This window comes from Carassius gibelio, chromosome B25 (assembly GCF_023724105.1).
Source record: "Carassius gibelio isolate Cgi1373 ecotype wild population from Czech Republic chromosome B25, carGib1.2-hapl.c, whole genome shotgun sequence".
NCBI lineage: Eukaryota > Metazoa > Chordata > Actinopteri > Cypriniformes > Cyprinidae > Carassius > Carassius gibelio.
In genome coordinates this window covers 22,107,006-22,129,355 of record NC_068420.1, presented here as the reverse complement: position 1 = coordinate 22,129,355, position 22,350 = coordinate 22,107,006, and the positions used below count along the sequence as shown (strand labels likewise).

The following is a 22,350-nucleotide window of genomic DNA, read 5'->3' as shown; positions in this document are numbered from 1 at the left end:
TATGTCAATTTGTAAAGTGCTGTGAAAAGAGCATAAAATTATTCTATATGCTACTCGGTGTGTATAGAAGGAGTTGTTTGTAATCACATCTCGTGCTTCTTATAGGCTACTCGTCATTTATAATAACATGTGACATGGAGGCTATAATGTAAAGTGTTGCCCCGGCGTCACCCTCTATTTTTGCCGTGACTTTGTCATACAGAGCCGGTGACCGCACAGTTTACAAATGACAGGACATGCCCACTGACCCCGACAGTCTAGAAATAAGTGCGTCTCCATCGGCCAATCACAGGCTGCCTCAGTCATTTCCACCAATCCGATCGATCACAGTTATGCTTCAGAATGAGTGAACTGCTCGTCATACTCCAGTATACAGCATGACATCAGTGTGATGTAATCCCCGGGGTCCTGGTGCATTTAAACCCCCCTCGTTCACTCTCTCCTCATTTCAAACAGAGTCTCACTCCTGTGAGCTGAGGAGCAGCGAAGCTTCATTCATCAAAAAGTGATATTCTTCAAACTCAAAGTGTCCATTAAGAAGTCGCGATTACATTCGTCGGTGAACTGAGAATTAAAACCGGGCACCGGGCGCCTTGTAAACCATAAATCGGATAATCCATCACCGTCCCGACAGAAGACCACTTCTCACAAGTATCTGTGAAAGCCTGTCTGTTTTTTTTTTTTTTTTCAAACTTCATCTAGGTTTTGAACTCTTACAGTGAGCGCGCCTCTGACACTCTCCCGCGAAAGTGACGAGCTGTGAATTTCCATCATTAGACGTATAAAAGCAAGAGTCCATCATGAGCAATTACACACATTTAGAGGATCTGCCGCCGCAATACTACCAGGGCACAGACTTCGGGGAAGAGGAAGAGGAGGAGATGCCCTCGACAGAGAAAGAGCTGGCCGAGGACGCGCCGTGGAAGAAGATCCAGCAGAACACCTTCACCAGATGGTGCAATGAACATCTCAAATGCGTCAATAAGACCCTCACTGACCTCCAGAGAGACCTGAGCGATGGGCTCAAGCTCATCTCGCTCCTGGAAGTCCTCAGTCAGAAGAAAATGTACAGAAAGCATCATGTCAGACCAAACTTCAGACAGATGAAGCTGGAGAACGTGTCGGTGGCGCTGGAGTTTCTGGACCGGGAGCGGATCAAACTCGTGTCCATAGGTAAGCTTAAAAAGCTTAAAAAGGAATGATCTTAATTCAAATTCTGAAGGAAGAGTTGCAAAGATAGTCCCAACTTCAGAAATAATTATTGTGCATTCAAACAACTCTAAAAACCTGATGATTATACTACTACTACTACTACTAATAAACAAGTTTAGACTCTAAAAATCTGAAGCCTGTATATTAACTGATTTTATACACTAATATTCTAAATATGACTGAATAAAAGAGCATTCGATTAGGCTTTACCAGACCAAGCGCAAGTTGCTTTTAAGTCAGTTCAGTTTTTTTTTAGGTATAAAAGCTCCTTCATATTACGTCTTCCCCCTTCATACGTTTGAAAGCACACCAACAACCAATCTATTTAACATTAAAACATCTTATAAATGACTTCTGATTGTTATCTTATGAATTACTTCTGATTTATTCATGACTTGTTTGTTAATAGTTTATTAATAGAAGTGAAGTTATCACACACTCGTGTGTTTTGTATCTGTGCTGTTGTACCTCAGTAAGCACGACTGCCGAACCTCTCTGTCATTAACACACAAGCCTGCTCTTAAACCTTATCAGCGGTCAAATGCTCATACCTCACTCTCTAAAAGTTGAGCTGTCAAGAGTCTGGGAGCAGTATATCAGCAGCATGTAGAAGTAGCTCACATTGGACTCCCATGTGTCAGTGAAATGGAAAATAGTTCTGAAGAACTACAGCTTGTTTGCTGAGTAAAGGTTAAAGGTTGTATCAGATCTGTGCAGGCTGTTGGAGTAAATAATGAATACTGAGTGCATTGCAATGCAGATACATCATTGTGATTTATGTTTAGAGCCCGCTTACACAGAAAATCACTCACTGTAAACCAGTGGTTGTCATTGAATGTAATGGTACGGTAATGTTAATACCAGCTGTTAGTCCATTTTCTCATCAGTTTCCTTTTGATTGTCTTTGACCTGTGCAGACAGCAAAGCCATTGTAGATGGGAACCTGAAGCTGATTCTGGGACTCATCTGGACACTCATTCTCCATTACTCCATCTCCATGCCCATGTGGGATGATGAGGATGATGAAGAGGTTAAGAAACTGACTCCCAAACAAAGGCTGCTGGGCTGGATTCAGAACAAGGTCCCAGAGCTGCCTATTAACAACTTTAACAAGGACTGGAGGGATGGCAAGGCCCTCGGTGCCCTCGTGGACAACTGTGCCCCTGGTAAGTTCACTTTCTGACATTATAAAGTTTGTATGGTTGACTTTGGGCAGTTGTGATTGGGTGAGGAAATGCAACACATTTATTTTTTATTTTTTTCAAGATTGTAAGATTTTGGGTTATAAGGTAGTTTAGATTCACTACTTAGACCACATTTCATTGTTCATTTGTGTGTACTTTTTCTGACATAAGGGCAAGAACACACAATAATAAAAAAAAAAAAAAAATCTTCTTTCACTTTCATTTTAGAGAGCTCAGTCCATTTTTGCCATTAGCAAGAACAAATATAAGTAAAACCATTTATTATAAGAATGGATATATTATACAATACAATAGAGAATGAGAGCTTCATATATTGACTGGATCTAAATCATGACCTGTTTTCTGAGCAGCTCTTTGCTCACGTGGAGGCTTACTAAGAAAAGAGGGGTAATGAACTAAAGTGTTTACTTCGGTGTAGCTGAAATGAAACAGTCCATGCGAGACAGTCGTGACCATACAGGGAGCTGCGGGCTTTTGACAAATCACAGCAGAACCATTATCATCGTTTATTTAGGTTACAATATAAGTCTTTTAAGACATTTTTAACTAAAAGGTTTGTAGGAGGCCTGATGTCATATTTGAACGAATATTTTTATGTATTTTATGTGGCCTTAATCTTCAAAGGAGAACTTAAGTGACACACTCATATAATTTTAACTCTTTGCGTAGGTCTGTGCCCTGACTGGCAAGCATGGGACCCCAATAAGCCGGTTGCAAACGCTCGTGAGGCCATGCAGCAGGCCGATGACTGGCTCGGCGTGCCTCAGGTGAACATCCACTTAACATAAACACCTCATGTTCAGCCAATAGATTTTTTTACTCTACTTCAGGCTACAAGGAAGGTAGTGTCTAGTCATGGGGTTGTGTAAAATGATAGTGGTTTCAGCAATTTGACACAGAGTGCTGCCTGCTCCATTATCCTCATGGGATAAGTGTGAGATGCCGCGCATGGTGGAGGGTATGTGTCATAAATTCTTGCTGACTGTTGAGGGGATATGGGAGGGGTCTGGTTCCTAGTAAATCCTGTCCTTGACTTGTTGAAGGCTTCTAAGTCTCAGCACTCTGTGGATAAATATAGTATCTGAAGAGATTGCCACTACCTTGTGATTTTAGAACAAATGTGACGGTGAAAAGAAAATGCACTGTTTATGCAATGCATATGATTCTTGTCATAAATGGGCCTTATGACTAGTTCACTAGTTACTTCTCCAATGGAAATGTAATGTAGTGGTTTTCTGAACACATACATATGCAACTTAAAAGCAATAATTACTGAATAAGGAGCACTATACAATGCATTACTATAATAAATCTTTGATCTATAGGTGATAGCTCCAGAGGAAATTGTTGATCCAGATGTGGATGAGCATTCAGTGATGACGTACCTCTCCCAGTTTCCCAAAGCTAAACTAAAGCCTGGAGCTCCTCTCAAGCCAAAGCAGCTGTGCCCCAAAAAGGCCAAGGCCTATGGACCAGGTGAGCAAACTACAGGCTCGTAAACCAATCACAAAATGTGCTCTGTCAACACAAGCTCACAGAGCATTTTTGAGCTGCACATACAAATTATTATTTAGCCTTTATTTTGGTACTTTTGATATTTTGTTTCCATACAGTCAAGCATAGAATATGTACATATTGACTGACTATTGCTTGTGTATCACAGTTTTATTTGTATGTTTTCATGAAAACAGGTATTGAGCCTCAGGGGAACATGGTTTTGAAGCCAGCTGTTTTTACTGTGGAAACACTGGAGGCAGGGCTTGGAGAAGTGATCGTGTATGTGGAGGACCCAGAGGGTCACACTGAGGAGGTGAGACATTACAAATGTTGTCTTCTGACATTCTGTCATTATCGCATCAATGTGAAACAAACCACTAATGACATTTTAAACTACAATCCATATATTTATTTTGTTAGGCTAAAGTTGTCCCCAACAATGACAAGAAAAGAACATTCTCTGTCACCTATGTGCCCAAAGTTGAGGGACCCCACAAGGTACGCATGAGTAAAAGAGCATAGTTGACCATTTAGTGTCCATCTGAGCGTGTAATATGGTTTGCTTCCAGTGGCACGGTTGTTTATTTATTCTTATATATCACAGGTGAAAGTACTCTTCGCTGGGCAGGACATTGATAAGAGCCCCTTCATGGTGAATGTGGGAAAGGCTCTGGGTGATCCCAAAAAAGTTCAGGCTCGAGGTCCGGGTCTGGAGCCAGTGGGCAATGTGGCCCATAAGCCAACGTATTTTGACATCTACACCGCAGGTGAGCAGGACATACAGACTTGTTTTGGAAGAAGCTTTTCTGCATGAAGGTGAACTCAAGATCCATTTTCAGGTGCTGGAGCTGGAGATGTCAGTGTGGTCATCGTTGACCCTCAGAATAAAAACAACACTGTGGAAGTTCTTCTGGAAAACAAGGGTGATAACATCTTCAGATGCACCTACAAACCTGTACAAGAAGGACCGCACACCATCCATGTGAGCTTTGCTGGGCAGCCAATACCCAACAGCCCCTTTAAAGTGCACGTCTCTGAGGGTAAGTGTCTGATAACTTTCCTTTCTTACATACTGTACCTTGCTGTCTTATTAAGATATTCCTCAAATGTCTCTGAATGTGTCAGTCATATTGGAACAGTACATGGGAAACAATCAAACACAGACACAGAATCTCCCCACAACCCAAAACAAAAAAAAACAATTGTTTATTTTGTAGCACTCCCTAAACCTTCTTCTGGGGCTCCGAAGCAGGTACTCGCTCTTACAAAGAAAGGTGCGCTGCCACTCGACTTTGGCAACAGTAGACAACAGTATCTGAGCTTAGCTTCTTGCTTGTTCGCAGCAGGTTGATTCCTGCCATGCATCAAAGCACACACTTTGAGGCATGGTAGGAAAGAGGCAAAAGTTAGTGAGTAAGTGTGTTTGTATTGGAGGGGCATGAACTTATACAACACTACACTAAATTCCAAAGTCATGGAGGACAGGATATTTGCCTGAGTGTCATGTAAAAAAGGCAGATTTTTAATATACTTTTAGACATCTTTTTGTAATAGATCACAGTATTTTGGGCTTGGATGTAGCATTGTAGGTTTGGAAGTTTATAAAATGACATTTCCAGTAATGTGACCAATAATCTGGAATCATAAAGCGGATATTGTATTTTATGGATGTTCTGTGTACTGCATATATTTATTTATCATATTTGACTTGTTCTGTATGAGGATCTGTGACAGCTGAACAAAGCAGCACTGCAGTTTTCCAGATCATCATCAAAGCAACTCATCAGATGCACGGCACATTGCTTGATCTTACTAACACTGCTTCGGTCTGTGTATTTGGAGGAGTTTTGGGCATTTTATTATCTGTTTGCTTTGTTTTTTTCCCCATCAGCCAGCAATGCAAATGCCTGCCGTGCCACTGGAAGAGGACTGCAGCCTAAGGGTGTTCGGGTAAAAGAGGTGGCAGATTTCACTGTTTTTACCAAAGGAGCAGGAACTGGAGAGCTGAAGGTCTCTGTCAAAGGGCCTGGTGAGTCATTTTTAAATTTGCTGTTTACAAGGGTGTCCTTCTTAGTTTGCTTATCATTTAATACACCTGTGTTTAGGAAATGCTGATGACTGAATGCATATTTTTTTCAGGAGGAGTAGAGGTGCCTGTGAAAGTACAAGATGTTGGTGATGGAGTGTACAAGTGTGATTATTGTCCTGTTAAGCCTGGAAAATATAATGTGAACATCACATGGGGAGGTCAACTTATTCCACGCAGGTGGGAGCTGATAGGATAACCTAGGTTATCCATTATAGTACAAATATACTCACCTTTTTACCTCAAAGCTTCCAGCCCTATATTTATGTATTGTCTTTATTTTAGCCCATTTGAAGTGGAGGTCAGCAAGGAAGCTGGACCACAGAAGGTGCGGGCGTGGGGTCCTGGCTTGAAGACTGGAATGGTTGGCAAGTCAGCTGACTTTGTTGTTGAGGCTATTGGTACAGAAGTAGGATCTCTAGGTTGGTAATTCTAGACGAGGAAGAACAAAACTGAGATTTTCTTGTATGCATACAACACATTTTTACATTTTCACTTTCTGTAAAGGGTTTTCTATTGAGGGCCCCTCTCAAGCAAAGATAGAGTGTGATGATAAAGGTGACGGTTCCTGTGATGTGCGTTACTGGCCCACTGAAGCTGGAGATTATGCAGTTCATGTCATCTGTGATGATGAAGATATCAAAGACAGCCCCTTCATGGCCCATATACTTCCAGCAGCTAATGATGTCTTTCCTGAGAAGGTGATTAACAAATGAACATAATGCTCAAAGTCTTAACTTTTGCTGTCAGTGTCAGTGTTATTGATCTGAAAGATCTCATGTGCAGGTGAAAGCATTCGGGCCAGGCCTGGAGCCCACTGGAGTTATTGTCAACAAATCAACACAGTTCACTGTTGACGCTCGACAAGCTGGCAAAGGCAGTCTGAAGATCTATGCTCAGGTGTGTCCATGTGTAATACTCTCAATGTTTTCCTTTGGAAATGATGGCAGGCTATAGTTAAACATCAGTCCTGTAAGTAGAATCAGCGTTACAGGGTAACAGAGGACCAAGACTCATAAAATGTGTACTAATCAAACCAATGAATCATTAAAAATTAAGATATTTTTTTTTTCTGGTTAAACTGGTTAAATGTTGACCTGCTGGGCTTTTCTTCTAGGATGCTGAAGGCTGTGTGATTAACATTCAGATTACTGATAAGGGAGATGGCACTTTTGTTTGTACGTATGTTCCTACCAAACCAGTGAAGCACACCATCATAATAACCTGGGGGGAGGTCAATGTACCCAAGAGTCCCTTCAGAGTGAGTATTCCCAGTGTAGTATTTTAGTCTGTGTTATGCTGTGATGGAGCAACACCATTAGATGAGCCATTGATTGAGATTTGCACATCATTGCCTAAAACTGTCTTTTAAAGGTCCTTGTTGGTGAAGGCTGTTATCCTGACAAAGTGAAGGTCTTTGGGCCTGGAGTTGAGAAAACTGGCCTAAAGGCGAATGAGCCCACATACTTCACTGTTGACTGCAGCGAAGCCGGCCAAGGTTTGCAAAAACGAGTTTATTTTTTTCTTTATATGACACGTAAAAGAGTGTAAATGTTGCTAACCATTCTGACTACATTGTAGGTGATATCAGCATTGGGATCAAATGTGCCCCAGGTGTAGTGGGTCCAGCAGAGGCAGATATCGATTTTGACATCATTAAAAATGATAATGACACCTTCACTGTCAAGTACACACCCCCTGGCCCTGGCCGTTACACCATCATGGTGCTCTTTGCAGATCAGGTAAAGCAGCCTTCTTTCTTTTAGCCAAAAACCAATTGTACACAAAGGTACGTGAACATCTCAAACTCTTAACACAGGAAATCCCCAATAGCCCTTTCAAAGTCAAGGTGGATCCTTCTCACGATGCTGGTAAAGTCAGAGCTGAAGGTCCTGGACTGAACAAGACAGGTGGGTGTAAGCCACAGCATTAAAACCTTAAGCCCCAAAGAAATGAGTTTTAATTGACACTGCTCTGTTTTACAGGCGTTCAAGTTGATATTCCAACCCATTTCACCATCTTCACGAAGGGAGCAGGGAAGGCCAAACCAGAGGTGCAGTTCAAAACTGCTGCCAAAGGAAATGCTGTTAAAGATTTTGAGATCATTGATAATCACGACTACTCCTACACCGTAAAGTACACTGCCCTTCATCAGGTCAGGGGTCATTAACATCTATTCCATTTTGGTTTTACTTTGAACGTGAAAGTTATTACAATGGGAAATGTTATATCTTACCAAATGCCTAATCTTCTGCGAATTAGGGTGAGATGGCTATAATGGTCACACATGGCGGAGATCCCATTCCTAAAAGCCCTTTTAAAATCACAGTCGCCCCTCCACTTGATCTTGGCAAAGTCAAAGTTCAAGGCCTTAATGAAAGTAAGCACTTTAACTCAACAGTTAAACCAGAACTATAAACCATAAAAGCATACTGCTCCAATCCTTACTAAACTGCTATTTGTGTTGCAGAAGTGGAAGTTGGAAAGGACCAGGAGTTTATTGTTAGCACGAAAGGGGCAGGTGGACAGGGTAAGGTAAATGTGACCATAACCTCACCCTCTGGTCGAACAATACCTTGTAAGTTGGAATCAGACAAGACCAAAGAGACCACCAGTGTGAAATACATCCCACCCGAAGAGGGTCATTACAAGGTGGACATCAGCTATGATGGGAACCCCGTTCCTGGAAGTCCCTTCGCTGTAGAGGGACTCATGCCTGCTGATCCCTCAAAGGTAAGATGAGAGCTTATTGTAAATAATAGGTTTCTTTTAGAGATGCACAGACCGACCAACCAGGGAATCAGCCGATTTTCTGCATATTCTATTGAGAGAGAATTTTACTTTTTACCCAACCAGACAGGAAGCCTGATTAAGACGTCAATAACAGAAATAACTAGGCAAGCACTGAAACTGGGCCACCAAACATCTTTGCATGAGTATGATTCCGATTTTATTGTATTCAGTGTAAATGGCGAATGATAATGTATTTATGTTGTGCAGATGAGGATCAGGCAGCCTGATTAAGAGACTCATCCAGAAATCAAAACTGAGCAACACAGAAAGTTATTACAGAGACCAGGAAGTCCCCTGTAGGGAAGAAAACTATCCTTGGCAGTGGTTTTGAAATGTGCCCCTTCAGTTTATAAACCATACTCACCAGTTCTTAAACTGTTCCCTTGGTTTAACAAATTGCGCCTTGTCGTATTAAACCACACCCACAAATTTCCAGTCTATGCACTCAGATTTTGTAAACCGTACCTTTGGTTTTTCAGTCCATTACCACAAATTCATAATCCGTGTGCACGCTTTCACAATCCATTCCCACGGATTTGTAAACTGTACTCACAGATTTGTGGCCCCAACCCCAGTCTTAGCCCGCAGATTCAACCAGGCCAGGTTGTTAAGGTGCAGGATGCATTGTATTGTGTTTAAACTTTATTTTTCATAGTAAATGAGAACATGATGCACACTCACAAAATAGGCTTCTTTTTAGCTTTTTATTTTACATTAATCACCAAGATAAAACACCGTTGCCAGTGATTCATGCAAAATAAATGCTAAAAATAAGACTTTGTATCATGGTCTCATATAAGTTATTTGATAGATTAACACACCATAATAAAATATTAGGCTAAGTGACGGAAGAGTGCGCAAATGGCTTTGTAAACTTTATTTTTCAAAATGGAGAAAAAACAAGAGAGTTTCGAGAGAACTTGGAAAATGCAATAAAAAAACGAATAATGTACACGTTATATTTTCTTTCAGTTGTGCTCTGGCTGAATGCAGTGTTATAATAGGCCTAGTTATTTAAAAATAACAATAATAGTGAAGCCTGTTACATACATCTTACTCTGGAGGAAAAACTTAGTATAATAAAATCACCAAAACAAGTATTCATGTTAAGAATGAATAGCACACAAACACATGATCACATAATTTCATTTCCCACTAGGTTCGTGCCTATGGACCAGGACTTAAGAGTGGTATTGTGGGTCAGCCTGCACGGTTTACTATTGACACAAATGGAGCAGGTGCTGGTGGTCTGGGTCTAACTCTGGAAGGCCCTTGTGAGGCTAAGATTGAGTGCCAAGACAACGGTGATGGTACCTGCTCTGTTGTCTACTTGCCAACAGAGGCTGGTGACTACAACATCAACATCCTGTATGGGGAAGCTCATATCCCTGGCTCTCCTTTTAAACCTGTTGTCAAGCCAGCTCTGGATGCTGGTAAAGTCATTGTGAGTGGACCCGGACTGGAACGGGCTAAAGCTGGTGAGGTGGCCACTTTCACAGTGGACTGCAGTAGAGCTGGGGAGGCTGAACTCACCATTGAGATTGTGTCAGATTCAGGGGCTCAAGCTGAAGTTTGTATTCAAAATAACAATGATGGAACTTTTTCCGTCACATACACCCCTCTCTTTCATGGTGTACACACCATCACCATTAAATATGGAGGTCAGCAGGTGCCCAAGAGCCCCATACGTGTTCAGGTGGAGCCATCTGTGGACACAAGTGGGATTAAAGTGTACGGACCAGGAGTCGAGCCCAGAGGTAGTATTTAAAAACTTTAATGACAGATTTCTGTGATTACCTTTATCACTTATACCTTATTGTCCTGTTTTTCTGTGACTCAAGGGGTCCTTAAGGAGGTGACCACACACTTCATTGTGGATGCCCGAGCCCAGACTAAGACCAAAGGAGGAAATCATGTTAAGATTCGCATCATCAATCCATCAGGCGCAAACACAGATGCATTTATCACTGATAAGGGTGACGGCACATACAGAGTGGAATACACTGCTTTTGAGGATGGTACGTCATGAAAACACTGAACAAATGGGTTAAAGAAAACAAAAAAAAAACTGAAGGCATTCAAAAACATGATTTAATTATTTGGTAACACTTCAGTTTAAGGACCAATTCTCACTATTGACTAGTTGCTTATTACCAGCATATTGGCTGTTTATTAGTTGAACATTAGTTAATCACATATTAATGGCTTATTCTGCACCATATTGTACTTGACTATATTTTACTTTTGACCATATTTTATGTCCCTTAAACTTACCCGATACCTAAACTTAAGAATTACCTTATTGCCTTTAATAAGCAGCAAACTAGGAGTTTATTTAGGCAAAGGTCACAGCTAATAGTTTTAATAGTGAGAACTGGTGCCCTCAAACTAAAGTGTGACCAATTATTTTAAATATAAATACAAGTGAATGCAAGTTGTAGGTTTTCAAAGTATATTTGTAATAGATGGTGAAGGAATCCTATCAGATAGAGATGCTTGTATGCATATAATAAATCTGGGATTGGGTATATTTAAAAACAGACCATGGCATGTTTTCAGAAGCTTTAAGAGCTTAGAAGGGGAACTGAATGAGAGCATGTGACAGATGTAGGGAGAGTTTATAAATAGGAAATGCATTGTGAAAAGAGATCATTAAATAGTTGTGTGCCTGTCTAGGGCCTTCCACACAGTTGTACAGAAATACAGCTTGTATTAATATCAGCAACAGCTGCCATTCACAGTTACCAAAAGCTATATGCTATAAAACTCTGAATTCAACTATAGTATAACTATAAAAAAAAACATGTTTACCACAGCTGTATCCTAAGAAGTAGGAATAAACCAGAATTTTTGAAATTGAAGTAATTCTTTGCTTTGTGTAGGTTTGCACCTGATCGAGGTCTTTTATGATGATGTTGCTGTTCCCAAGAGCCCCTTTAAGGTGTCAGTCGTAGAAGGTTGTGACCCAACACGTGTTCGAGCTTATGGTCCAGGCCTGGAAGGTGGGCTAGTTAACAAACCCAACTGCTTCACAGTGGAGACAAGGTATGGGGTCTATACTGTAAGCATATATAATCATTGGTGCTATTGGGTTATATTTGAGTTATTTATGTCTCATTGTTCATCCATGCTTATGATTTTAAGGGGCGCTGGGATGGGTGGTTTGGGCTTGACCATTGAAGGAGCATCAGAAGCCAAAATGTTCTGTAAGGACAACAAAGATGGTAGTTGCAGTGTTGAATACATGCCTTTCACTGCTGGAGACTATGATATTAATATCAATTATGGAGGCCAACCTATTCCAGGTAAAACATAAAACACCTAAATACCTATAAATACATCAATTACCAATTAAATAATACAGTATTATCTTATATAGTTAGTTAATTAACTGTATAGTTCTATAGCTGCTTTATTGCTACTGTTTAATTTTTGGGGGGTTTATAGTTGTGTTCTTCTTCTGCTGTTCTCAGGCAGTCCATTCCGGGTGAAGGTTAAGGATGTGGTGGATGTCAGTAAGGTGAAGTGCTCAGGTCCTGGACTCGCTAACAGAGTCACCGCACATGTCCCACAAACCTTCACTGTGGACAGCAGCAAAGCAGGAGTGGCTCCTCTAGAGGTGCAGTTGTACGGTCCAAAAGGTACATAACATAAACCCCTCCAGTCCACTATGAACATACGACAGCAACACGAGCCTAACACACTAAATAACTTGTACTAGATATTTACTGTAGAAAACTCTATGCTCAAAACTTAACCCTGAGTAATGATCTTCCCTTCGAAATCTTGAACATGTTCGTTTAACAGGAACTCTGGAGCCTGTAGTTGTTAAAAACAACCGGGATGGAACATATACTGTCAATTACACCCCTGCACAGGAGGGGCCACACACTGTGTCCGTCAAATACGCCAACCAAGAGGTACCTAACAGGTAAGATCATGTCATGCAGTTTAGACTGTATTTAATTGTCACCTCAAGACAGTAATAAAACATAATCATTCCATCTATCTTCTGGTTGTTAACAGTCCATTCAAAGTCAATTCAGCCCCCACACATGATGCCAGTAAGGTGCGTGCTAGCGGACCCGGTCTGGACACTAAAGGAGTGGCTGCCAGTCTTCCGGTGGAGTTTACCATTGATGCTCGTGATGCAGGAAAAGGCCTTCTGACAGTTCAAATCCTTGTAAGCCTCTCTTCTTATATGGAAAACCTCAAAACAAGGCATATATTACCAAAGTGGCACATTTAAACGTTGTTTCACATTTAAACATTCAGGATCCAGAGGGAAAGCCCAAAAAAGCCAGCATTCAAGACAACAGAGATGGAACCTACACTGTATCATATGTGCCAGACATGACTGGCCGCTACACCATAACCATTAAGTATGGTGGAGATAACATCCCATACTCACCTTACAATGTCCAAGCCTTTCCCACTGGCGATGCCAGCAAGTGTCTGCTCACAGGTATTGTTTCCATTTTGGTGCTTTCAAAGTTTCATGGTTTCTTTTTGTAACTCTTGTTTTACTAAAATTAGTTTGCTTGCTTTTTATTTTCAGTGTCTATTGGAGGACATGGTGTTGGTAAGAAATCAGGAAATTAATTTAAGATAGTTTTAAAAGAAATAATCAGTGTATAATGGTGTAATATTTTCTGCCATTATAAATGTTCTGCTATTACACCAAGTAATACGTTTGCAAGGTTTAATTCTTTGGTTTTAACAATATTTTTAATTGAGCAGAAAACCTTGGGCCCAATATTAAGATCGCAGAAGAGACATTCATCACTGTGGATGCCAAAGCTGCTGGAAAAGGGAAGGTGACATGTACGGTTCTGACCCCTAATGGCATGGAGCTGGATATGGATGTTACAGAAAATCCAGATGGCACCTTCGACATATATTATACTGCACCCGAGCCAGGAAAATATGTCATCACAATCCGCTTTGGAGGGCAACATATTCCTAAAAGCCCTTTTCAAGTCATGGTGAGTGATATTACTGAACAGGTGTGTCGGACTGTGTATCACTGCCACGATAACGCCATGATAGATAGAGCTACTGCTACTAATGCCAGGGACATTACAACAGAGTAGGATTTGAATGAGATGCTTAAAATATCTAGTGTTGAATAGGTGGAAAGACAACAGTACACTGTTTGAAACACTGTGGATTATTGATTGTCTTTCTTTTGTTATCTCAGGCCACCGATCAGCCTGTTGTACCGAGAGTGGACACAAAGCCCATGTTTCAGCCGCTGAACTTAGTTATCCCATTCACTGTGCAGCAAGGAGAGCTCAGAGGTAACATCTTTAATTATGTTCATTTAGAGCAGAAAATGTGACTACTCTTATGTACTGTTTTCTGAAGTGCACCATGTTTGTTTTATTTGCAGGGGAAGTGCGTATGCCTTCTGGTAAGACAGCTCGTCCTTTCATCAGGGACAACAAAGATGGAACAGTCACTGTGCAATTTCAGCCTACAGAGAGAGGCCTGCATGAAATGGATATAAAGTATGATGGCAACCACATCCCAGGTTGGACTCCATTGTGGCATTATGTGCAAAATAGCCCTGGTCTGGTTAAAATAAAAAAGCCATAGTTAAAATATATAAACATATTCTGGTATGAAACTCTAGATGGCATAGTCTGGTCAAACTCAATCTGACATAATGACATCTTTATCACATGGTGCAGCTGATTGGTTCTTTTTGTATCAGCGCCAATGAGCACGCTGCCGACATTCAAACCCTCCACCTCCCCAGCTCCACCTGTATAGATCTTCTATGGGGTATTCATGTATGCTGTATGGGGGTTATTTTATATTTGTTATATGTGCAGCAGCAGTATTTCTTACATGCTCACAGCAGCATGTTGTGGATGTGTTGGTCTCGGTACTAGCTCTGCAGCAGCAGCAGATCTATTCCGCCAAGACCAAACACATTAACAGCCATGCACATTACCATGCTTATGCCTAGTTGTCATGACAGAACTTTTATTTGATAATATTCAATTATTTTGTATCTGCAAACACGCAATACTTGCAGAGAGTTTCACTTGTTAATGGCTAATCTAATAACATGGAATACTTCTATGTGGGTTAAGTGTTCAAATTGACATATTAAAACATTTAACATCCATGCTACATTGCACCAAGCTTGTTACAAAATCATGACTTGAATGCAACTATGTTCACAGGAAGTCCTTTGCAGTTCTATGTAGATGTAATGAACAGTGGAATGGTCACAGCCTATGGACCTGGTCTGTGCCATGGGACAGTCAATAAACTAGCCACTTTTACTGTTGTTACCAAGAATGCTGGGCAAGGTATGTAAAGGTTTTGCCTAACCTCAAAGCAAATGTAAATTGTATATATATATATATATATATATATATATATATATATATATATATATATATATATATATATATATATATATATATATATATATATATATGTAACAATGAAGCTATTTTCTTTGCCCTTCACAGGTGGTTTGTCCCTTGCTGTAGAGGGTCCATCTAAAGCAGAAATCAGTTGTAAGGACAATAAAGATGGCACGTGCACTGTGTCCTACTTGCCCACTTCACCTGGCGATTACAACATCATTGTCAAGTTTGATAACAGTCATATTCCTGGCAGCCCCTTCACAGCAAAGATCACTGGTATGACAAGCACTTGAGATTTTCAAAATTTGACCTGGAAAAAACTAGCTAAATGCCTCCTTTTGCAACTTACCATCCTCTCTGTTAATATATCATGTCCATGTAGGTGACGATTCACTCCGAAGATCGCAGATGAACGTTGGCACAGCAGCAGATGTCTCTCTAAAGATCACAGAAACAGACCTGAGCTATCTGACAGCTAGTATTAAAGCTCCATCAGGACAGGAGGAACCGTGCCTGCTGAAGAGATTACCCAACCGGCACATTGGTAAGCACATAAAAGGCTTTAAAATGCTTTCTGCATATACTACTTTTGTATTAAATAATCTCTGCTCTCCTTGCCTCACCAGGTCTCTCGTTCACCCCGAAGGAGGTGGGGGAGCATGAGGTCAGTGTGAGGAAGAGTGGGAAACACGTGAACAACAGCCCTTTTAAGATTATGGTAGGGCCATCTGAAATTGGAGAGGCCAGCAGGGTCAAGGCTTTTGGTAAAGGTCTCGTTGAAGCACATACCTTTGAAGTGGCTGAGTTCTTTGTGGACACTAGAAATGCTGGTATGTTGTTGCAGTTCTTTTGCACTTACAATTGTTTACGCATGATGTTGGGGAAGTTACCTTAAAAGTGATGCATTACAATATTGCGTTACTTGCTAAAACTTACCTAATTGTGTTACTTTTTCCTCATCTGGGCTGGGGTTGCTTGTTCGTTTTTAGTATAAAACAAAGTTCTATTTTGGCAAATGTAAAAGTCCTTTCACACCAAAAGTGAAAAGAATAAGCCTCAGAGGCAGAAAATGTAAATTCACATCTGTGCATTAGAGGGCGCAACCAAACAAACCTTTCAGCTGTGCTGCTATTCTGGATTGCATGAAGATTAGGATGCAAAATAATGAAGTTCAACACTGTTTATCTAAAGTCATTTTTACTTTAAGTATGGTTGAACTGGATCATCGTAGGTCAGCAGCAAAGACATTGATTAATAAAATGGCATTAAATACATTAAGATATTTTAATGTAAATTTAATTAACAAAAAATGTGTTACTAGTTACTTTAAAAAATGTATATGATTATTTGATTGCATTACTTGTAATGTATTACTGCCAACACTGATTTCAACTTTAATCCTAATGCAATATCACAAATTAAAATGATTTTCACACCGTCTTGGTTTTAAAGGATATGGAGGACTTGGATTGTCAATTGAGGGTCCAAGTAAAGTGGATATCAATTGTGAGGATATGGAAGATGGAACATGTAAAGTGACGTATTGCCCCACTGAACCAGGCAACTACATCATCAACATCAAGTTTGCAGACAAACACATACCAGGTTACTTTTCAGTGTCTCTTTGCAATGATATACTCATGTAGACCGGCAGTTGATAATTGTAGAGATGTGTAACAATTTGTTTGCTCGTCCCACTCTTGTAGGAAGCCCATTTACAGTGAAGGTAACAGGAGAAGGAAGGATGAAGGAGAGTATAACAAGAAAACGGCAAGCTGCCTCTGTTGCCTCAGTAGGCAGTGCATGTGACCTAAACCTCAAAATCCCAGGTAAAGACAATTATATTATATATATGTAAATACGATAAAAAAAGGATTTAAATGGAATGCACAATAGACTGTTACAGGGTTAGCCAGGTATCTGAAGACTTTTTAAATAACTAAAGTTTCTCTCCGATTCATTTCTACACAGGAAACTGGTTTCAGATGTTGTCAGCACAGGAGCGCTTAACTCGTACCTTCACACGCAGTAGCCACACTTACACACGTACAGAACGCACAGAGATCAGCAAGAGCCACGGAGGAGAGACTAAGCGGGAGGTACATGTAGAAGAGAGTACACAGGTTGGCGGTGACCCTTTCAGAGATGTTTTTGAGTCCTTCCTGGGAAGAGAACGACTGGGTAGCTTTGGTGCAGTAAGGCAAGAAGGTAAGGATCAACCATTATTAAGCTCCCTCCCTCCCTAAAACACCCCTAGCTGTTTTTGTTGGTTACCTTCATTGGTTTTCCCATTTCCAGCTGACACAGAGATTCAGGGAATGACAGCCCAGGTGACCAGCCCTGGTGGAAATGTAGCCGATGCAGAGGTTGTTGATAGCGGGAACAGTACTTACAGAGTCCGCTTCGTACCTGCTGAAATGGGTCCTCACACCGTCAACGTCAAATACAGGGGTGAGCATGTCCCTGGAAGCCCCTTCCAGTTCACGGTTGGGCCCCTTGGGGAAGGAGGCTCTCACAAGGTCCGGGCTGGAGGCACAGGCCTAGAGAGAGCTGTCGCAAAAGTTCCTGGTATGTTTTAAAGACGATTTGTTTTCTTCAGATTTTTTTGTAATGATAAATACTGTCATAGATTTTCCTCTCATCTTCTGCATCCCTCTTTTCATTTTCATTGATAGCTGAATTTAGCATTTGGACGAGAGAGGCTGGAGCAGGCGGTCTGTCGATTGCTGTTGAGGGTCCAAGTAAGGCTGAAATCTCCTTTGAAGACAGAAAAGATGGGTCCTGTGGTGTTATTTACATTGTGCAGGAGCCAGGTGAGGTTTACAACAGAACTTGCTATTATTTGAGTTATACTTATTTTGCAAATCCAGTTGAAATCATTGCATTCCCGTTCTCCATTTCTTCTCTCAGGTGACTATGAAGTTTCCATCAAGTTCAATAATGAGCACATCCCAGATAGCCCCTTCATTGTTCCTGTTGCTACACTGTCTGATGATGCAGGTCGACTCACTGTTACAAGTCTTCAGGTGAAAGCTCCACAGCTGGGCACAACCGCTCCATGCTTTACAGAACAATCAGGAATGCTTAGATCATATGTGACCCTGGACCAGTCATAAATAGCACCGGTATATTTTAGCAATAGCCATCAATACATTGTATGGGTCAAAATGATAAATTTTTATTTTATGTAGTGATGTGTCTGTCGTTCGTGAACGAATCATTCTTTTTGAACGAATCTTTTAGGTGAATGTATCGTTCTCGTTCACGCAATCCACTGACTCATATTTCTCGTTCACTGAAGTTCCTCCCTCCACAGCAGCGTGGCGCTATTAGCAGTGCATGCGCAGCTCGGTGAACCGGTTAACAACCATTTCATCATGTCAAAGAATTACTCAAGCTCGAGCCAATAGCCTTCAAGTATGAAATGTGACAGAGTATGTGATTTGTTGAATGTAGTGAACGGATATGCCCTTCAATTAACTAGTTTCATATGAGTCTGAACTAGATCTAGAGATCTTATCGTTCGTGAACGAAATGACTGAACTGGTACCCATGTCGTTTGTGAACGAGTTGAATGATTTAGTACATCTCGTTCGTGAATGAATGACTGAACTGAAACACATGTCGTTCGTGAATGAAATGAACTGGTATAGCTAATCTCGTTCGTGAACAAAATGAATGAGAGTAAACTGGGTTAGCCATTTAGCATGTCAATCTCGCAAAATGCAAAGCGCAGTTACAGGTACAGTACTATGCAATCGCTCGTTTTGATATTTAGCACACAGAACTCCACGTTTAATCCCCGATTTATGAATGTGAATATATAATATATAAACTGTCTGACCAAACGATTAAAATGCTAATTAGGTAAGAAAAATGTGTTCTTTGTTCATCTGAACAACTTAATTAGGCTTTATTTATTGAATGTGATTATACACACATTTTTATAAAGCCAGATCAGTTTTTGTAACAAGTGAATACGTTCGTTGACTTAAGACATAACGCATAATAGACTCTTTTTTGCCACCTGCTGGCATATTTTGTGTAATACGAAAAAAATAATCACTGAACACATCAGTGAACGATTCTGAACGAATCATTTTGTTGAATGAACTGAAAATGAACGAATCTCTTGAAAGAATCATAATTTCCACCACTAATGTTATGGCAAAAATCATTAGGATATTAAGTAAAGATCATGTTCAATGACAACATTTTTGTAAATTTCCTTCTGTAAATACATCAAAACTTCATCTTTTGATTAATAATATACTTAACTAACATCTTCATTTGGACAAAGTTTTAGATTTTTTTGCACCCTCATATTCCAGATTTTCAAATAGTTGCATCTCATCCAAATATTGTCCTATCCTAAAAAAAAACATACATCAATGGAAAGATTATTTATTCAGATGTATGGGTTTCAATTACAGTAAATTGAACCTTATTACTTGTTTGTGGTGCATAACAAATGATGTTAGTAACTACAGCAACAGTAACATTAAAGCTTGCCAAAACAACTCTTTTTGCTCTTTGAGTCATGGCTGAGTTATCTTTGTCCATGAACTGTAATTGGACTCCATGTCTATCCAGGACCATGCTTTTACTTTGTTGAGCAGGGATTAAGTGTTCTATCTATTTATCTACCTATCTGTCCATCTCCCAGTCTGTGCATGAATGCATTGCTGTGCATTTGAGTGGGAAATCAAACTTTGATTCCTCTTTTTGCGTGCAGGAGAAGGATTTGAAGATTAATCAGGAAGCCTCATTTGCGGTTCAGAGGAATGGGGCGAGAGGTGTCATAGATGCAAAAGTTCACGCCCCCTCTGGTGTAATAGAGGAGTGTTATGTGACTGAACTGGATAGCGGTAAGTTGTAGACCTGCTGATTGTTTGTTTTAAGAACACTGCTGTCATGCATCACGAGTGTAACTTTCATTGAATAAGCAAACCCTTAATGGTTCTAACATCACGATACCCTCCTTTTCATAGACAAGAATGTAATTTGCTTCATTCCACGTGAGAATGGTGTTCATTCCATTGATGTGAAGTTCAATGGAAGCCATATACCAGGAAGCCCATTCAAAGTACGTGTCGGAGAAGCAGAAAGTGCTGGGGATCCAGGAATGGTGACTGCCTTCGGTTCAGGACTTGAAGGTGGACGCACAGGTACTGGTCCAGGATTTAGTATAAAGTTGTTGGAGGTTTTCTTGTTCAGTCAGTTCTACATTATTGGCTGATCTAACTGAAATCTTATTGTTCTGTAGGGGTCCCATCCGAGTTTATCGTAAACACATGCAAGGCTGGTTCAGGTGCCTTATCTGTTACTATTGATGGTCCCTCAAAGGTCAAAATGGACTGCACTGAGTGTCTAGAAGGTTACAAAGTCTCTTATACACCAATGGCACCAGGAAACTACCTTATATGCATCAAATATGGTGGGCCACAGCATATCGTTGGCAGTCCATTCAAAGCAAAGGTTACAGGTAGGATGATTGACACTGGTTGATTGAACTTCCTTCTTCAATGTAAAGGAATGTCCCTTGACTTCATTGTTGGTAATCAATAGTTTACCCCAAATGCTGTAAATTGAACCATGGACAATTTTGACTTAAATAAATCATCAGATTTCCAGTTAATTTTTTCCAGGTATATGATATATGTGCAATTGCAAGAGTTTTTTTAACATGTCTGTCTTTTGCTGTAGGTATGCGTCTGTCTGGAGGCCACAGTCTACATGAAACGTCATCAGTCACTGTGGAGACGGTCACCAAAACCTCAAAGATGGCGGGAGCTTTCAGCTCTCTGTCCAGCTCCAAGTCAACTTCAGATGCCAGTAAGGTTGTATGCCATGGTGCTGGCCTCTCCAAAGCCTTTGTGGGTCAGAAGAACACTTTTTCCGTTGACTGTAGTACAGCAGGTAAAATAAAACAAAAATAAAGCTTATAATGGTTTAGCACCATCAAAAAATAGGATATTTACATTGTTTTTTCTCCCTTTAAGGAACAAACATGCTAATGGTTGGCGTCCATGGTCCCAGAACTCCATGTGAAGATGTGGCTGTTAAACATATGGGAAACAAGCTTTACAATGTAACCTACACAGTGAAGGAGAAAGGAAACTATGTTGTTATTGTCAAATGGGGGGATGAAACTGTACCAGGAAGTCCCTTCCAAGTGAGTGTTCCCTAAACAGGTTCATACATCTAGATTTCCTAATCAAGAAGAAACTGAATTTAACAGTTTCTAAATTTAGAAGAGAAAAAAAAATTAATACAAAAAAGCAAATACAAAAAAAAAAGCATAATTTTCTTGCTGAGGAAAGCTTTATGGCAGAGGCTGATCTTAGAAGGTGCTGTATTTTATTTAATTTTATTTTTATTTACCTGTTTGATGCAAATGCATTTTAAAACTTGTCTGGATGCCACAATGTCCCTTAACATGAAAATAGAGAAGAGTTTTAATTAATAAAAATGAATAAAGGAACAGTTACATTACATGTCAATGAATGCCTCTTTTGGTTAATTGGAAAAAGAGAAATTTTATATTTTACAGAGGGAGATTTATTGTTCTCAAGGGCACTTTTGTTGGTCAGGGGAAATCATAGAAATATGATTTTTTGTTCTGACATTTTCAGCAGTGTATAGATGTATCCAGTGCTTTTATATGCTTTATAGAGTGTAACTTTGTTATATTAACCAAACATTTAACATGCATTTGGAAACGTAAATAAATAATAAAAAAATAAAAAATATAATGTATTTGTGTCATGTATTCAGGCATGTAATGTATTAAATTGAATGTATTCTAAGCTGAATCCTATATTTGTTTAGTCTTGAAAATAATTTTATTTTATTCATACATACCATAAACATTTAAAGACTGTTTCAAGACATAACTTTTTTACTATCCTTTGCCTACTGCTCTGCATTCTGATTTCAAATGTGCATTCCTCTCTTCATGTATCATTCATATTGATCATTGGATGAGCCCCGTTTATCATATTAGACTGCTGCATATATGAAAATAAAACACCTAACCCTAAAAAAATCTAACAAAAGGTTTCTCAGCTGTTTTTTTGTAGTATTAGGTGTCCTTAACATACTATAAAAGTTTACCAAAGTTTGACCACTAGAAAGGTGTAATTTTCAAGATGGCGTCCAAGATGGTCAG

At 40.0% G+C, this 22,350-nt stretch overlaps 1 protein-coding gene across 2 annotated transcripts; it reads left to right on the top strand.

Moving 5' to 3' along the window:
• Positions 1 to 422: 422 nt before the first annotated feature.
• Positions 423 to 21,934, top strand: LOC128014340 (filamin-C). 2 transcript variants are annotated; one of them, XM_052597831.1, is made up of 48 exons: positions 423 to 1,173; positions 2,130 to 2,378; positions 3,087 to 3,184; positions 3,743 to 3,893; positions 4,109 to 4,227; positions 4,335 to 4,412; positions 4,519 to 4,681; positions 4,754 to 4,954; positions 5,132 to 5,188; positions 5,806 to 5,943; positions 6,054 to 6,180; positions 6,286 to 6,422; positions 6,508 to 6,701; positions 6,787 to 6,900; positions 7,118 to 7,261; positions 7,375 to 7,498; positions 7,582 to 7,742; positions 7,820 to 7,910; positions 7,986 to 8,155; positions 8,263 to 8,380; positions 8,471 to 8,733; positions 9,953 to 10,550; positions 10,635 to 10,811; positions 11,676 to 11,838; positions 11,938 to 12,098; positions 12,267 to 12,434; positions 12,601 to 12,724; positions 12,820 to 12,976; positions 13,069 to 13,258; positions 13,352 to 13,375; positions 13,534 to 13,778; positions 13,994 to 14,093; positions 14,186 to 14,326; positions 14,988 to 15,116; positions 15,282 to 15,455; positions 15,562 to 15,723; positions 15,806 to 16,009; positions 16,632 to 16,784; positions 16,886 to 17,008; positions 17,151 to 17,387; positions 17,478 to 17,747; positions 17,855 to 17,992; positions 18,090 to 18,205; positions 19,915 to 20,047; positions 20,171 to 20,347; positions 20,446 to 20,664; positions 20,886 to 21,098; positions 21,182 to 21,934. In XM_052597831.1, the coding sequence occupies exons 1-48, from the start codon at positions 801 to 803 to the stop codon at positions 21,367 to 21,369; spliced, it is 8,154 nt and encodes a 2,717-aa protein (XP_052453791.1). In that variant the 5' UTR covers positions 423 to 800; the 3' UTR covers positions 21,370 to 21,934. The 2 variants fall into 2 exon arrangements, with proteins under 2 accessions (XP_052453791.1, XP_052453792.1); XM_052597832.1 differs by lacking the exon at positions 5,132 to 5,188 and having other exon boundaries at positions 424 to 1,173.
• The last annotated feature ends 416 nt before the right edge of the window (positions 21,935 to 22,350 follow it).

Coding starts and splice junctions, on each gene's coding strand:
- LOC128014340 (XM_052597831.1), top strand. CDS start 801: ATGAGCAATTACACACATTTAGAGGATCTGCCGCCGCAATACTACCAG. Junction 17,009..17,150: donor CCTAAACCTCAAAATCCCAG/GTAAAGACAATT, acceptor ATTTCTACACAG/GAAACTGGTTTCAGATGTTG. Junction 20,348..20,445: donor ACTTGAAGGTGGACGCACAG/GTACTGGTCCAG, acceptor ATTGTTCTGTAG/GGGTCCCATCCGAGTTTATC.